The sequence below is a fragment of the Vidua chalybeata genome, chromosome 5 (assembly GCF_026979565.1).
Source record: "Vidua chalybeata isolate OUT-0048 chromosome 5, bVidCha1 merged haplotype, whole genome shotgun sequence".
NCBI lineage: Eukaryota > Metazoa > Chordata > Aves > Passeriformes > Viduidae > Vidua > Vidua chalybeata.
The window spans coordinates 65,791,186-65,808,214 of record NC_071534.1 but is presented as its reverse complement, the minus strand read 5'-3'; the positions used below and the strand labels follow the sequence as shown (position 1 = coordinate 65,808,214).

General features: G+C 41.0%; 1 protein-coding gene across 2 annotated transcripts; it reads left to right on the top strand.

Annotated features, from left to right (window-relative positions):
* Nucleotides 1-16,350, top strand: PRPF18 (pre-mRNA processing factor 18). 2 transcript variants are annotated; one of them, XM_053942983.1, is made up of 11 exons: nucleotides 1-96; nucleotides 1,567-1,644; nucleotides 1,773-1,799; nucleotides 4,535-4,639; nucleotides 5,887-6,000; nucleotides 7,763-7,909; nucleotides 9,605-9,673; nucleotides 10,421-10,561; nucleotides 11,028-11,099; nucleotides 13,266-13,421; nucleotides 15,725-16,350. In XM_053942983.1, the coding sequence occupies exons 1-11, from the start codon at nucleotides 31-33 to the stop codon at nucleotides 15,803-15,805; spliced, it is 1,056 nt and encodes a 351-aa protein (XP_053798958.1). In that variant the 5' UTR covers nucleotides 1-30; the 3' UTR covers nucleotides 15,806-16,350. The 2 variants fall into 2 exon arrangements, with proteins under 2 accessions (XP_053798958.1, XP_053798959.1); XM_053942984.1 differs by lacking the exon at nucleotides 1,773-1,799.
* Nucleotides 16,351-17,029: the final 679 nt, after the last annotated feature.

Here is a 17,029-nt window from a genome sequence, read left to right as displayed (position 1 = left end):
TGTTTTCCTGCGGTACTTCCCGAGGCCGCCATGGACATCCTGAAGCGGGAGATCAGCAGGAAGCGCCAGCAGCTGGAGGAGAAGGAGCTGCTGGGGGTGAGAGCGGCCGGCATGGACACCAGGAGCTGCCCGGGGTGTGGGCCCGGGGGAGGGCGGCGGGGGTGAGGCGGGATCGGCCCGGGTTGGGCCGGGGAAGGGGGCGCAGAGCGGCCCAGGGCCGGGTTTTCCAAAGCCGGGATGAGCCAGGATGGGATCGGGCTGGAGCCAGGAGGAGTCTGGGGGCGCGGATGCAGCCTGGCTTCAGCCTCGCTGTGCTCCATGGGCTTTTGGGACTGGTTTAGTTTATTTCGAGCACCGAGAGATGAGAAAAGTCAGTGCGAACTTTGGTGAGCAGAGTGTGGTTTGTTTCCTCGCCACAGCCGCGTTCTCTCCATACCCGGGCAGGGTATGAGCGGTGTGTGTGTGTTTAAAAACCCCATACCCGGGCAGGATGTGAGCAGTGTGTGTGTGTTTAAAAACCCCATACCCGGGCAGGGTGTGAGCGGTGTGTGTGTTTAAAAACCCCATACCCGGGCAGGGTGTGAGCGGTGTGTGTGTTTAAAAACCCCATACCCGGGCAGGGTGTGAGCAGTGTGTGTGTGTTTAAAAACCCTATACCCGGGCAGGGTGTGAGCAGTGTGTGTGTGTTTAAAAACCCCATACCCGGGCAGGGTGTGAGCAGTGTGTGTGTGTTTAAAAACCCCATACCCGGGCAGGGTGTGAGCAGTGTCTGTGCCTCAAAACCCCATACCCGGGCAGGGTGTGAGCAGTGTGTGTGTTTAAAAACCCTATACCCGGGCAGGGTGTGAGCAGTGTGTGTGTTTAAAAACCCCATACCCGGGCAGGGTGTGAGCGGTGTGTGTGTGTTTAAAAACCCCATACCCGGGCAGGGTGTGAGCAGTGTGTGTGTGCCTCAAAACCCCACAGTACAGCAGAGCCCCTTTCAGGGGTGTCTTTTGAGTTTTGGCATCAGAGTCTGAAAGGAGGGAGCTGCAGTCAGAGGCTGTTGTACGTCAGGCAAAGCATGAAGGAAGAAGTTGTAGTTTGTACTAATCAAGGAAAATGCTTTGGGGTGGCCACATTTTCCAGCTGTTGTGTGTCTGGAATGTCTTTTCAGGCGCTTTTTTTACAAAGCTCCTCCAAGCAAGCTTATAAAATACTGTGTATAAAGGTGATCTGTCCCACCCCCTTGATTTGATGTCAAACAATGTGTTTAGTATGGTTTATCTAAACAGCCTGGGCCTGGTTGTGCACGTCTGAAGTGAAGCTTTACACCAGAGACCACCAAGGCCTTACATGACAAAAGACTTGGGTTTTCTGAAGTGCTGGCAAGCACGTTGTACTTTTAATTCTGCTTATACATATATCCTGCAAAGTAACTCTATATTGCTGATTGCAGAGGTGCTTCCAACTAGGCATCTCTGGGAAAGGATGTAGCTGAATTCACCAAGCCAAGTAAGAAACTTTGAGTCATTTTTGCTTAACCATGCAAAACTGTGAACTGGTAACAGCTCTCCTCTCTTTTAGGGAAACAAGAAGTATTTCAAACGCAGTGAGTTAGCCAAAAAGGAGGAGGAGGCCTACTTCCAGAGATGTGGCTACAAGGTATGTAAATTGTTCTTCCAGGACTTGGTGTGTTTATTTTGAAGTCTGCATTTTTTTTTTATCAACAATATCAATGTTGTTAATGATAATTGTTGTTCTTTGTTCAATCTGTTAATGTTATACATTAGCCTGTAAATGAGAAGCCACCTGGAGAGGTATGACTTTCCAAAACCATTTTCAATGCAGGAAAAGATATGCATGACATACAGCTACTTAAGTTTGTGTTATGGTTTGGCTTTTGTTTCTTTTTTGTTTGTTTTTATTTGTGGAAAGCATGAAGTGGCTCGGGATCAAAGCTTGTCTTCCTTTCTTATTAAATTGTGCTGTTAGGCATGAACACTGGATCTGATATAGCCACCTTCCTCCCCTTACTGAGAAAAATGGATACATTTGGATAATTTTATCTGATCTTCATTGTCAAAATGTCCAAAAGAAATCAGTATCGTGTGGGTGTGCATTAAAAAGATCTGCCAACTCTCCTAAATTGGTATTTGGGTTTTGGCCATTAAACACCCAGCACTGAAGCTGTGCAACAACAGCATTTATGTTCTTGCTGGCAAAATATTAGAAACAATTGGTAACCTCGGGTGCATTTTGCAACAAATGGGTGATCTGGAAGGCTTTATCTGCCCTGTAATGATGTCAGGGCAAGAGTTTACTGAAATGGAAAGAATGTTGTTGTCTTTTACAAGTGTGTGTGTGCCTGCCTGCCTGCCTGATGGGGTGTCTGGGAGGGGGGATGCATTCCCTGGGGAAGACAGTTTCATAATCTTGTTTGCTGTTAGAGGGCACAAATAGGAGCTTTGTTTTCAAGTGACCTTTACCCAGTTAGTGACTTATTCTGAAACCTTGATCTGTTTGTGCGTATTTGAACATCAGTGCCAAAATCATTCTCGGAACGTGCAGCATAAAGTCATGGGAAAGCTCTGTGAATCCAGCTGCTCTTCCAAGTGCAAATGGCTGCCTGATGCCTTTTGAGCATTAGCTTGAATTCTTCAGAACCTCATGTGGTTGAAGTGGAGTTACCTGTGCTGCTGCACAGGTGTGAAATGCAACCCTGACAATGGTTTTAAAATAAGTTACTTTTGTTAAATTTAGTATCTTTTTAGAGCCTCCCAGATTTCTGCATTGGTTCTTTACTCTGATAATGAGACATGGAACACAGACTGATTTCCTTTTAAATGCAGGTGCTTTTTTGCTTTGCTTAGACTTAATAAGTTGGAATAATTTCACTTGCTTGAAGAAAGCACTGAAACAAAAGTAACAAGGGTAAAGATACTGCTTATAACTTGGAGTCCAGCTGACAGAATGGATAAAATATTTTCTTCCAGTTCTGCTATCTCTTTGTGATTTCAAGAATGTTTGTAAGTTAAAATTTGTATGTATCCTTCTGCTCTGGGAATATATTTAAAAAAAAATTTACACCATGCTTCCATATTTTCTGTCCCCTGTCAATTCCACCTTCCCTGCATTGATGGAAATTTTATTTTCCCCCTCCCTTTATGTGTTAAACCTTGATTTAATTGTTCATTCCAAACATCTGTACTTGTAGGATTGATTTTTTTCTGTGTTTGCTATTACAGCATTGAATGTAGATTTGTGCATCTGAAATTGCTGAATCTTGTAGCTGAAGCCCCAGGGGTGAATCCTGCCAGCCACATGGAGTCACACTGACACCTGAGCAAGGCTGGCACTGTGTCTTGAAAGAATAAAAAGCCTATTAAAAATTAAAAAAAAAAAAAAATTTGTCCAGTACCTTCCTCAGATTGATCAACCCAAATACAAGCTGCCCATGCACAGGGAATGCTGCAGGCTGCTCTAGCATTCATTGGATGTTTCCCTTTTAGCAAGTACAGAAAGGAAATAAATTAAGAATAAACAAGATACGAATGAGCACTGAAGAGGTTTCCTTCTTATAGGAATATTACCACCAGCAATCTGCTCTTGCTGTCAGAAGTGTTGAATTTGAGCTTATACAGGGAGCTGTAGTTACATGGTTGCTGTCTCAAAGTTACTTTGATCAAAGAGTTGTTTTGCATTATTAAAATACTGAATAATTAAGAAAGGATGCTCTCTTTGATTCAGGGACCTTCTTTTAGACTAAGACGAGTTGTTAAAGATACCCTGTTCCTATGAGGAGTTGTGTCTTTTTTTGTTTGTTTTTTTTTTTTTTCCCTGTAAGAAACTGGCAAGGTTGTTAGAGAAGTGAGGTGCAATACCTAAAACAAGGTTTGAGAGGTGCATTACCTCTCAAAACCCAACAGAAACTGTGTATCACTGCTAACTGTGCTCAGCTTGCTGAAGCTGCAGGTAATAAACACTGTAGCTGACCCTGAAAGAAGCAGTTCCACTCTCACCCTGCTCTGGGGTTTTCCTTCCTTTCCTTCTCTCTGTGCATGTGCTGGTCCTGGGGAGCTGGATGAGGAAGTGAAGCAGGCTGGGAACAGTACCAGTATTTGTGTTTGTCAGAGTATTTTCTGTTTGAATAATTTCCCCTTTCTGGTTCATCACACATTGATGCAAATGGTCTTGCATGAGTAGGACGGGTGGAACAGGGACAGGAATCAACAGGCAGAGGGTGGATTTGCTATTTTTGAAACCAGTGCTGGCATCTGCCTGCTAAAGTGACAGCCAAACTTCAGCAATTTTCCTTTATGTTTGCTGGAGAGAGTGCTTCCTGCAACCTGCAGAAGTGTTAGTTAATTACTGATACTATCAAGAACTTTTATTTTCTTGTGAGATGCAATTATGGACCATAAAACTATGAAACTAAAGGTTTATATTGTCATATTAAAGTCTGTGTTCCAGAGTTCTGTATCTTGCCATCCTTTCTCATCAATATGTGGGCTTGTTTCCATTGCACACGAGTAACTTTGTCTGTTGAATGTAGGTACAGCAGCAGGAAGAGGAGGAGAAACCACTGGCTACATCAAATCCAGTGCTGGAACTCGAACTGGCAGAGGAAAAGTTGCCAATGACTCTTTCCAGACAGGAGGTAAAGTCAGAAACCATAAACTGACTCCTTGAGTTTACAGCAAAGACACCTGGAATTTCTTGTTAGGGCTGTTTCATCCAGTGAACTGTACTTTTTATGGCAGTTCTATTTAATAATAATCTTCCATTTTTGCAGTCAGCAGTTAATGATCATCTTTGCTTATCAGGGCTCTGCTGTGCAATTGAATGCATAGGGAGGTAGAGATGTGTAAAACCTCTCTGTTACAGAGATTTACACAGATATTTTATAACATTTTACAGCTCTTTTAGAGAGATACCCTGAATATCAGCATTATTCTTGGATAGCACTGAAGATGGCATGCTGACTTTTTCCAAGATTTATTTTTCCCTGAGCTTCTTTTCTTTGTAACTTGTTGGTCTGAGCACAAATTTAGGAACCAAGTTTTGGAAGGTCATGTTAGCCTCTAGAGGAAACAGTCCTAAAGCTAGAGCAGCTGGGATGTTCTTTGCTTTTTCTAAGGATAAATATGCCTATGTGGATTTAAGTTCACAAACAGATCCACACCCTGAAGCAGAAGCAGGAAGTTCAGAAGTACAGAATGCACTCTAATCTTGGAAATACTGAAATTCACAGCTGAGGTCATCCAAGCATGTCACACCTCCCCTTAATTTGTCAGGATAATCAGGTTTTTACAGGACTTGTAATGGGGGCTGTTGGTTTTGTGTTTGGTTTGAGGTTTGAATCAAGTTAAGGGAGGCTTTTTCATGTCTGTTATATCTACTTTTAAAGTAACTATCCCATTAGATTTTGGGACTTCATATTTCCCAAATGCTTAATGGTGGGGATTTTCAGCAGATCATCTTGTAGCTGTGCTGGGACAACCTGCAGCCCAGTTCATATTTTTATTGCCAAGACAAATAGGTGAGTGAGATTATTGTCAAGTTCCTTTGTGATTTTGAAAATGGTCTTTAAGCTCTGCCAGAGGGATGATTTTTGTGTATTTGTTTGAACAAGTCAGAGGAGGAAGACGTTTGGCTGTATCAAACAGCCTGGGATTTTATGCAAAATTTGGATTGGTAATATTTGGAATGACCTTTCACTGAAATACCGTGGGAATTTTATATTTAGATTGTAAAGTGTCTGGAACATTTTTCTACTGCTTAAAATATTGCCATTTCCTCTCCAGTCCAGCTCAGCTTGTTATTCTAAGCAAAGTAAATAAATCTGTCATTCTGGATTTTATTTTGCTTCCTTTATGCGTCAGGGAGTGCTTTGATTCTTTTCAGGTTATCAGGAGGTTACGAGAGAGGGGTGAGCCCATCAGGCTGTTTGGAGAGACAGATTATGATGCATTTCAACGTCTGAGGAAGATAGAAATTCTTGCACCTGAAGTGAACAAGGTAAGCCTGGCTCTTAGTTACTTATTTATAGTGGGGTAATGAATAAGTAACCCTAGAAAAGTTACTGAAAATAGTTTTCAGTAACTGTTAATTTTCAGGAGGAGGGAGTAATAGCAAAGAGAATATGGGCTTTTGTTTAATTTTTTTTTCTTTTTTTGCTGAGAAACTATGTTAAATATCAGAGTTTTGTGCACAATTACAATTAGCTTACAGAGTTCTGCCCTAGAAACCTACCAGGCCCTTGTCACTTGCAAAAGGGGCCTATTAATACCCCAGCTTGTCCTGCCTCTGCTTTTTTAATGAGCAGAGAACAGTCATTTACTGTTACAATAATCCTGTATTGTGATTATGTCACCCCCGAGAAGGTACAGGTAACTAAGAGCAGAACTGCATACTGTCTGGGATAAAAATGATTTTTCAAATCCCTGGCTTCCAGAGCTATAACTTGTTATGGAAGTATCATTTTTCCCCCTTCCCTTTAAAGTAGCCATGAACTCAAAAGCTGACCTGAAGATCTAATTAATTTATTCATTTTGTCTTAAGGAATGATCAGTTAAGTGAGGAGATACAGTTGGGGTTTGTTTTACATTCACTGTTAACCAAATTTACAACCACACTAACAGAGTGACAATTTGCTTTTTCTTCCCTAATTTGTGGCAAACTGAATTGTTTTAAATGTCTTTCCTGGGGCTGCCCATAAAAGGGAAGCTTTTTCCTCTCCAAGTCTTCAAAATGAAGATAAACATTTTGAACAAACATGAAGATCTAGAAATAGAAGCTCTACTAATGAAAGCTTCCCCTCCAGCAACATTGATCACAGGAGCAGGATTAGGAAATAGAGAGCCCATAAATAGGGTTGTGCTGGATTTTTGTTACATGTTTCAGTCACTCCTGTTGCTGTCCAGGGCAATTCTGCATGTTGCTTAGTCAGTCAGCCTTGTGGTTCAGACATTTTAGAGTAACTAAATGATTAATAGAAATGCTCCAGATAGCTGAGTATGATGATGGAAGAGGGGAAGTAACCCTGCATATCCATTCCCTGTGGAATGGCTGAATTTATCTGAGGGTAAGAAATGTCATAATCCTTTATAGAGCTGTATATTTTATGTCTCAAGATGAGAAGGCAAATCCTTCAGCTGTGGTTAAGGCAAATTTTGTATTCTATTTGAAATAACCTTATAACTTTATATATATGGTTTTAAACTGATTTTGGTTTTTTTAGTCACCTCTTCTAAAGTTGAAGGTTTTAAGCAGTGAGTCTATAATAAAACATTCTGCTATGTTTAAGTAATTTGTAATAAAAGGAAACAATGTTATTGTTTTATGTCTGGCACTGAATGAGTGAGACTTATTTACAGCTTTTTTCAGGGCAGATGTGAAGACTTGTAGAGCTGATGATGATTATGGTCTGGTTTTCATTTGTTTTGCGGTGGTTCAGTTCATTGCTTGGAGAAAATGACTTGAAGAAGGTCCTAGAGGCTGGTTCCTTACTCCAGGCTTTTTTTTTGGTGAAGATACTGTAAAAAGTATTTTTCATAGGTATGAGTGTTTCAGAAGTTCATGCACCTGCATTTTGTTAAGTGCTGAAGCAGAAACTGTTGTTGGAGTTCAGCTAAATTCAAACAACACTAAACCCTTATGTGTGTTTTTACAGAATTTGCACCTTAAACAGAAGTTAGATGCTCACAGTGACAGTACTGACAGTACTTTTATTTACTTGAGGGTTTTTTATAAACCAGTCTTTTTTCCCCCTGTTTTCTAGGGCCTGAGAAATGACCTGAAGGCTGCTTTGGATAAGATTGATCAGCAGTATCTGAATGAAATTGTGGGTGGCCAAGAAGCAGGAGATGATGACTCCCAGAATGACCTGAAAGTCCATGAGGAGAACACTACTATTGAAGAGCTAGAAGTACGGGATAGGTCATGGTTAAAGATTTTAGATATAGCATGTTGCTGTGAGAAAGCTTCAGGATTGTTTAGACAAAGTTGTCTTCTTTTCAACAGCTGACTTAGACATTTTGAAGTATTCTTAAGGAGAAAATTTAGGTTTCCAAGCCTGGAGTTGCACTGTAGGTGCCTACAAGAGACAAGGGGAAACTCAAGTGGTCTTTGTTTACAACACTTCATCCCAAAGGGGACAGGTGTTGCCTGCAAAGACAGTGATACAGTAAAGATTCATTCTCCAAGATTTCAGAAGTAGAGAATTTAATTCCAATACATTACCTGGTCATAAATGCCAAAGCCTTTCCAATGAATATTTGAGAGGGTAATAAGGTCAGTACCGATTAATTTTCCCTATACAAGGAAGAAGGACTCTGAAAAATAGACACACAGAAAGAACGTTTGATATGAAAACTTCTAGGACAAAAGGAAGTGAGCATCAGAAGTAGGCAGACCACAAGAAATATAAGTGCAGAGATAATGTGTCCCAGAACCTTGAGTGCAAATGGCTGCTCTGTTCTGAAAGAATCCTGTGGTGTTCCTGTGAGTGAGTGGAGAGTCAGTGCTAGGAAATGCATCCAGCACCTGGTATTTCAGGATAATATTTTGAAAAGCACATTAACTTGAGCTGAAGACTTTTACCCTTAATCTTCAAAACTCTTTGCAGGAGTTAATCTTCATAACATCCTTCCAAAAGCATGTTTAAGAAATAATACGATTTATAACTGAAAGCTGAAGTGAATACATTATTATTAAGAAATAGTCTGGGTTTTTTGTTATGCTGCCAGGGGTTCTGGTTTAAAATAACTGCAGTACCAGAGTGGATAGCAGCACTTGTATTGGAGCTGCATTTTATTGATCTGTTAGCTCCCAAAATAACCCCTTTCTGTGGTAGTAGGGCAGGCTTAGTTTGAGCCATGCAAGCAATCTTTTTTGAAAAAGTTTGTAAATACCATGTCTTAATTTTATATTACTTTAGCTGCATTGCCTTGAGCATAAAGGCTTACATTGAATTTGACTCCAAATCTAGGAGATGTTTTAAAATAAAATTCACTTTGGAAACATGAGGGCAATGGAAATTGATTATAAATCGATCTATACCTACTGGAAAATGTTTATAAAACTTGCTGTTAGTATTTAGAGTTTTGAGGTTTTGGCAGGATGGTGGAGTATTGAAGCATACAGCTGGGCTTTTTGAGTGGTTTGTTGCTTAGTTTTGGGTTTTTTTAAAAAAAAATTGTTCCCTCAAATTCACAGTTGCAATTAAATGATAAAAAGCCCCAGTACATCAGAGAATAGAAATAGCATAACAAAATATTTAGGTAAATTGATGGCTTTAGGGATCTCAAAAAATGCTGTGCACCCACAGATCCCCTTAATACAGTGCTGTCAGACAGCTGCTAATTATGCCAATAATTTAATAGTTAATGACTGAAGAATTACTGTTGCACTGACTTTTCAGAAATAATCATATTGCCGTTGTGATGTAAATGTTTGTGATAGATTAATGAATTTCAGTAGCATTTGTAGCTGTTTCTTGACCAGTGTTTGGGATTTCTTGTGGAATTTATTGCAGTTTGTGGTGCAGTGAATCATGCTCTGCTGTGGTGGTGCTGGCAGACTAGAGAAAGTAGAAATAATGGCCCTTTTTTCCCCCCACCAGGCTTTGGGAGAATCCTTGGGACGGGGTGATGATCACTATGATATGGACATCATAACAAAGTTCTTGAAGGTAACAAACTCTAATTATTCTGTATTTTTGTCATATTATTACTGCCATGTAGATACATTTCAAGAATAGAAGGGTAGGTTTTAGCCACTTCTGAGGAGAATCTCACATGTTATGTTCAAGATGTGGGTTTTTTGAAATGCTTGGCACTCCACAGCCTTTGTTAGTCACAACAGTGACTTGTGCCAGATCTGGGAAAGAGCTCTTGGGAGAGCAGCATTTTTCAAAATCTGGTCCTGCTTTTCCAGACAAAATAAATACGGTTTTGATTTTTGTGTGATATTTGAGGCAGTTGTTTGAGTTGCCTCTGTGTGGTACTGTGGCATCAAAACCTTTGGAGGAGTTTCCTTGGAGCAGTGCACGCTGAATTGGAATGTCACCTAATACTGTTAGTGAAATGAGAGAGTTTTAAAGGAAGTGCACAGGTTCAAGTGGATGGCAGGAAATTGTTTCCTTGTTTCCTGGCAAGAAACCTGTGTTGCCTCTCAGCCCAGTCAGCCACTGCCTGTGTAACTGTTGTGGTAATCAAAGGCACAGCAAGAGTTGAAGCTTTAATTTGTGTGTGTACATTTAAGATAAGAGAGTTGTTCATGTCCCTCCTTGCCTATCCTTCTGAAAAAGGTTTTACCTTCTTAAATCAGATTTCTCCAAAAAACTCACTTCTCCTTGCTTGCTTAGCCCTCTGTTCTGTCTGATGTGCCGGGAAGTCACTAGATGGCACCATGACACAGATGTGCTTGCTCCCTGCAGTTCCTCCTGGGAGTTTGGGCCAAGGAGTTGAATGCCAGAGAGGACTACGTGAAGCGGGGCGTGCAGGGGAAGCTGAACAGCGCCACTCAGAAACAGACCGAGTCCTACCTGCGGCCGCTCTTCAGGAAGCTCCGCAAGCGGGTAAATCACCTCTAAGTGCCACTTCAGCCTTTGCTTTCCAAGTAACCAGCATCAGGGCCCTTTCCAGGGCAGTGTTAGCCTCACTGAAGGAGAGGGGATAAATGAATTGGTGACAGTTTCTGTATCTAGAGCTCCTGACACCCAGTTCTGACTTCGTCTCAGTCAGGGAAATCTGCCCACCCACTGCTTTTCCAGCTGTTTGAAGCAGCACCTGCTCCCTGGGTTGCAAACATGACAGAAAATTGGGATTGCATTTTGCACTTTGCCATCAGCTACCAGGTGTAACCGCTTAACCTCTGCTCTTCAGATCCTTCATCTGAATATTTAACATGTTTTCCTTTGTGAAACTCCTCAAGCAAGAGTAGTTGCTAAACTTTGCATAAATGCTGAGTAAGATGATTTTCCTGAGCTGCTGTTCTGAAGTAAATGTCTTTTTTTTTTTTTTTCTTTCCCCTCACTCCTGTAGACACTTCCCGCAGACATCAAAGAATCAATAACAGATATTATTAAATTTATGTTGCAGAGAGAATACGTGAAGGTACGTTTGTGCTTTTCCGTCATGTTCACGCTGTCTGGTTGTAAAAGATTGAGTTTATTACTTCAGCATCCCCATATTTTTTTTCATTTTGAAGATGCATAGCTGGAAATACAACATCTATCCCAACAAAATGAAAAATGGCTGTGAATGTTAGGCTCTAAGTAGTGTTTGTTCCCCAGCCTGACAGAAGATATTTTGAGGTTCATGAAACTGCACAGCTTTGTAAACATGATGAAAATTTTTCTTAGAGATGCCTATAAGTTGCAGAGGCATTCCTCAAGGGGAAACCTGATGTTCTAAGGTTAAATGAAGGTATTGAATAGTAATAGGGTGTTGACGATTAATTAATTAGGAATTAATTGAGGCAAACTGAGTTATTGAATATGAGGCACTGTCCCTTTCTTTGTCTACACTCACATTAAGTAGCCTGGTAAGGTTGAGGTAAGTTAATGAGAAGATTTTTTTGGATGAAGTCTGCTCACTGCAGGAGGCAGAAGTACTTTGGGACACAAGATCAAAGGCAGTATTAGGTTTTATTTGTAGCTGCCTTCAGAAGTGAAATTGAAATACCAATAGCATTTGCTGAAGCAGCTTGTATATGCAGAGGAACCTGAGTTGTCTTTTGCCTTCAAATTTCTAGTATTTCTTACTATTCTTGTGAGGATTTGGCATAATTTGTCAAGTAAGCAAGCAAACCTGCTTTTGATACTGAAAAAAACTTTGTATGGCCTAAGGCAAATTTAATCCAAATCATTTGGAAGCAGAACTGAACAGTGGGATGTAGGATAGTGGGATTTTATTTTGAAGAATTTTTTTCTCTTGGTTGTCATCATTATGTGGAAATTCCCTTTCTAATACCTTCTCAAACTAATGAGCATGCAGGAATGTGGTGTATCTCTGGGTTATTCAGCAGTGCCTCTCTCTCCTGAAGGTGCTTGCCTTTAAGTAAGCTTCACAGAGATTTTGGATTACTTGAATACACATTCGGATGTTTTGTTGTTTTGTTTTTGTTTTTTTACATTAGGCTAATGCCTTTACAGATACTTGCACCCTTTTCAATTTTACTTTCTAAGAGACTTGCCTCTTTTTACCTACTCTTCTGTCTCTTTTTGCCTGCTGCTTGCTTTGTGCACCCTAGTGAATACTGTCGGCCACAAATTCTTGCTGCTTTGTTAGTTGAAAAGCTTGGAAGATTTTAATTTTGAAATCAATGTGTTGACAGCAGGCAAATGCCAGAATGCAAGTTGTCCACTCAGCCTTAATTAACGCTGTTGTGACACTTCTGCAAGGGTCTTTAATTGTATGTTCACATACTATTTCATCACAAAAGTATATTTAAGTCAGCAAGTAGGTATTTGACTAAGACTGTTAAGATTCTGCCTCATGCAGGTGATGACTAAGCTCTGTCCTCTCTTTAGGTTTGCTTTTAGGTCTGTCTGCTACCCCTGCCTTGTTCATTATTCACCTCCCAGTTTGTTCAGTGCTAGCTGGAAAGAATCTGCACCCACTGGTCATGACTGCTGCTTCTTATTGTCCAGTTTCTGAATAGGAGGTGATAAATGAACTCTTTATCAGTGAGTTTTGTAGCTGCTCTCTAATAGAGAAGGAATGTCCTGTTCCACGTCCTTCAGGTTTTTTCTGTAATTGTATCTGTCACTTGCTGCTTCTCAGTTGTTATCTTGGGCTTTTTTAAGCTCTATACTTCTCTTCCTTTCTGCCTGTCTTTCTATTAATTTTCCCATCGAGTTTAATCCCTGTTTTTCCCCAGGAATGTTGTCTGTTACAACTTTAAAACAGGATCTGCGCTTTTGATGAGGAAATTCCTGATTGATTTACTGCTGCTACTGCTCTGGCCTTAAGCATGGTTACAAATGTAGCCTTATTTAACCAGAGATGGTTGAGTTGAAAATAATCCCAGTAAACCTTAGTTTTGGTCAAGGTAACCAGACTGCCTTATCCAGTTCTTTTTTTTTTCATAAGGGAAAGTCCATAGTCCTTGCTTCTCTTGGAGTTCCATGTGGGAAGGTGTGTTGTGCAGTTGGTTAATACCATGCAGTGACACCAGATCAGAGACACTGGAGTGGGGCTTTAACTGCACCTGGCAGTGCAAAAATGCTCTGTGTGGTGCAGTTCCCGAGGTGCTCAGTGATGCCCTTCCCTCTCCAGGCCAACGATGCCTATCTGCAGATGGCCATTGGGAACGCTCCCTGGCCCATCGGCGTCACCATGGTCGGCATCCACGCGCGGACGGGGCGCGAGAAGATTTTCTCCAAGCACGTGGCCCACGTGCTCAACGATGAAACTCAGAGGAAGTACATACAGGTAATGTCAGCTTTGCAAAGCCAACAGGTCTGCTTGTGTAGGGGGATCTTTGAGAAATATCGGTGTCAGGTGATGTGGTAGAAGTGCCCCAGAAATGGACAGGTTTAGTTTATGTCAAGCATAACATCCAATTAAGAGTAGCTCATCCTGGACCTGAAGGCTTTTCAATGCTGGGCCAGGAACAGTCTAATGGTTTTTCTGAACTGCTGTGATCCTGCATGAACACCAAAGCAGCTCTGAAGACAGGCTGATTCTCCTGAGGCCTCTCACTGCTTAACTTGTGCTTTAAACATGCACAGAATTTCATACTGTAAAATTCAGTCCTTCTGACTATTTCTGCAACTAGATAAATGCATTCATTAATAAAGTCAGGAATCTGGGCTCAAAATTCCAGGCTTAGTTCCTCCTGGGCATCTTCATACTCATGTGGACTTCTGGTTGTGGAAATAGTAGCAGTGCTGTTTTTCTACTCTGTCCTTTCAACACAGTGGGTGGACAGGTCTGAGGAAAAAAGCCTTCTCTCTTGGTATTGTTAAATGTGTTTGGCTCTTGCCAGTTGCAGTTCATTGAGATAAAAAACCTTCTGGGTTAACTCTGAAGTCTTCTGAGCAGCATCATGGAGCTCAGAGTTCCTGGCAGGCGAGGTTTATAAATGTCTTCCTTCTTCAGCAGCAGGACTCCTGTTGCTTTTCAGCTTCTGCAGATGTCTGCAAGGAAATTGCTTGCAAAATGCGACTTCCTCTTCTGCTCTGAGTCTCTCTGTATTTGGGCTGCGAGTATAACCTTTGGTTTCTCTTCAACTCTAGTTTTTAATAGCATAACCTGAAAAAATATAATTGTGAAGTCACAGGGGCCTCCAGACACTTACAGAGACAAAAAATTAAATTTGACCAATTATTTTGTAAGGTAAAAAATTGGCATGTGGATTATGCATCTTCAGAGAAAGGCTTTAGTTATGCTTGGAAGTATTTAATAGATGAAATAGTTTTAAACTAAATAATGTTGTTGTGGTCTGTGTTAATCCACATGTCATAATGGTGAATAATTCATAGAATCACAGAATAGTTTGGATTGAAAGAGACCTTAAAAGACTATCAACTCCTCTGGCAGGGGAACCTTCCAGACCAGGCTGCTCAGTAATTGGCTTTCTCTGTCCATTTGCACTCCTGGAGCAGAAGGATCTCTACTCTGGAGTGTTGCTTGGTCTCTCTTAGCATGATATACCTTGTGGAAGTTGTGTATGAATTCCCCTGTTTGTCCCTTTTCTGCTTTTGGGGCTACATTTGTTGGCCAAAGAAATCCTTGAGTTCATCTTCCCACTGGAAATTTCATATCTCTGCTTCTAATTTACTCAACTCACTGCAGCACCAAGACAAAGTTGGCTTTAAACATGTATGTTCTCCATGTTGGTTTTAGATATTTGGCTCTTGTTTGACAAGTTGGCTGAAACTGGAGCATGGGATATTTATTACCTGTGCTCCCAGCAGCTGCATGAAGCAAACATGTTCCTGATTACAGCACTCTGGAGAGCATCCCAAACAAGGAGTCATGGTGCTGGGACAGACTTTCCGTGCTTGCCTGCATTAGGAAGGCCAAAGCATCATCCTGTTGAATCATTTTTCCCTGAGTGAGGAGCTGCCTTCCATGAGGAGAGTCTCATGACAGGGACATGACTCTGCCATCTTGGAGTACAGTGTCACTGCTAAATTACACTTCCACCACTGCAGTTGGCTTTCTTCTTTGTTAGACTTTTCTGCATGTCTTGAAAGAAAATAATCACAGGGTTCCTGTCATGTTGTTTTTTTGCAATTGATGGCTTGAAAGAACTGAAAAGTCCACATTCTGTCTTTCTCCTTGATTGCTTCAGTTTCCCTCTGTGATGTCCTGTCCACAGTTCTCCTGAGAAGTGTTTGGTTCTTGCCTTGGCTCTGCAGCTTGTTTTGAAATTGCTTTTTGCTCTTTAGAATGAATTTTAATATTCAGCTTTCTTGAAAATATCTTTAATTATGGTATCATTTGCTCCCTTGGTGATAAAGAGGGATTAAAGAATTGCTGTGATCCTTCACTGTGAATCTTACCAGGTGGGATTGAAGCTGTAGCCTTTTTGATTATACCACAAACTCCTCTAATATTGAAGAGAACCTCAAACTTTAAAACAGAATAACTACCAAAATAAAAATCCCAACCTCAGAATAGCAGCCTTTTCTTTTTAATTTTTCTTGTTAAGCTTAAGAATACTGTATTAAGCTTGTTCAACAGCTGCAGCCTTATTACAGAATTGTCCTTGTTTTGTTAATTCCTAGGGGCTGAAGAGACTCATGACCATTTGCCAGAAGCACTTCCCAACAGACCCATCCAAATGTGTGGAGTACAACGCGCTGTGAGGTTCTGCGGGGGCCAGGGTGGGATTCACATTTCGGTCTCCAACACCCAGAGAGGATGGAAGAGGCAGACTTTGAGCCTGAACATCAAGAAGAACTTTGGGTGGGCTTTGCAAAAAAAGCAGAAAGGAGGTTTTTTTACAGCTTCCTTTTTCCAAGCCCCATTTATTTAGGTTTATTTTGAAATCTGTGCTTTTTGCTGAACACATCCAGTGTACAGCAGAGGGAATGGGTTTTGAAGAGTTTAAGACCAAGACAATGACCAAGGGATAATTCACATGACAACTGCTTTTATTTCAGTTTGTTATTCAGGGAACTGTGCAGATTGAAGTGTTTCCCATATTTTAGAGCTTTAGGTGAGTCTCAGCCCTGCAAGGAGCATGTGGAACTTTTTTGGCTGCTTTTGCATTGGAGACTGATGTGAGGAGATGATTAGAGGGAAGCAGTTGAATCTGAATCTTGGTTATTTCTGTAAATATAAAGACTTTATTGGTTAATCTTTCATGTGGTATTTATCAGGAATAAAAAAAAGGTTTCTATATTTCTCAGCCTCAGTGCAAAGAGTTTTTGATCTCGAATGCATCTGATTAGGCTTTTTTTTTTTTTCTTTGGTAACGACATTTTTAATATAAACCTTCTGGGCTTGGGGGGAAGTAATCTTACAGCTCTTGAGGCTTTCAAATTCCATCTTTATACATCTGGAGAAAATTTTCAATCTGCTGGGCATTGCAGAGAAAATTAGGACCTCCCATGACCATGAACAGTATTTCTAGCAGCCACAAATCTTTACCATTGTGTATCCTGACTGGGAATGGTGAGGAAACTCAGGGGAACGATACCTAATTCTGCATAAACAGTGAAATGTTGAAACTTCATTAGTTTTGAGCAGAATCACTTCCTGAAGAAATGTGTCACTATTCCATTGAATGGGTTTGTCTGGGTGCTCCCCTCGACTGGCAGCTTGGAGCAGGAACTGGAGCCTTCTTCTCAAGGAGTGACCTGTCTCCCTTGGGTGTTCACAGTGTCCTGTGGCACACTGAGAGATACTGAGGCATGTGAGCTGGGAGGAGTATCTTGGAGAAATTCAGGTTCTTCTGGAGACACTTTTAGATTCTGCAGTGCTTCTTTGGACCCAGGAGATTTTCAGTCTGGAGTGTTTGACCCCAGAGAAAATGTCAAGAGCTTAGAGTTGAGAAGTAGTAAAATGAGGCTGATGAGACCTCACTG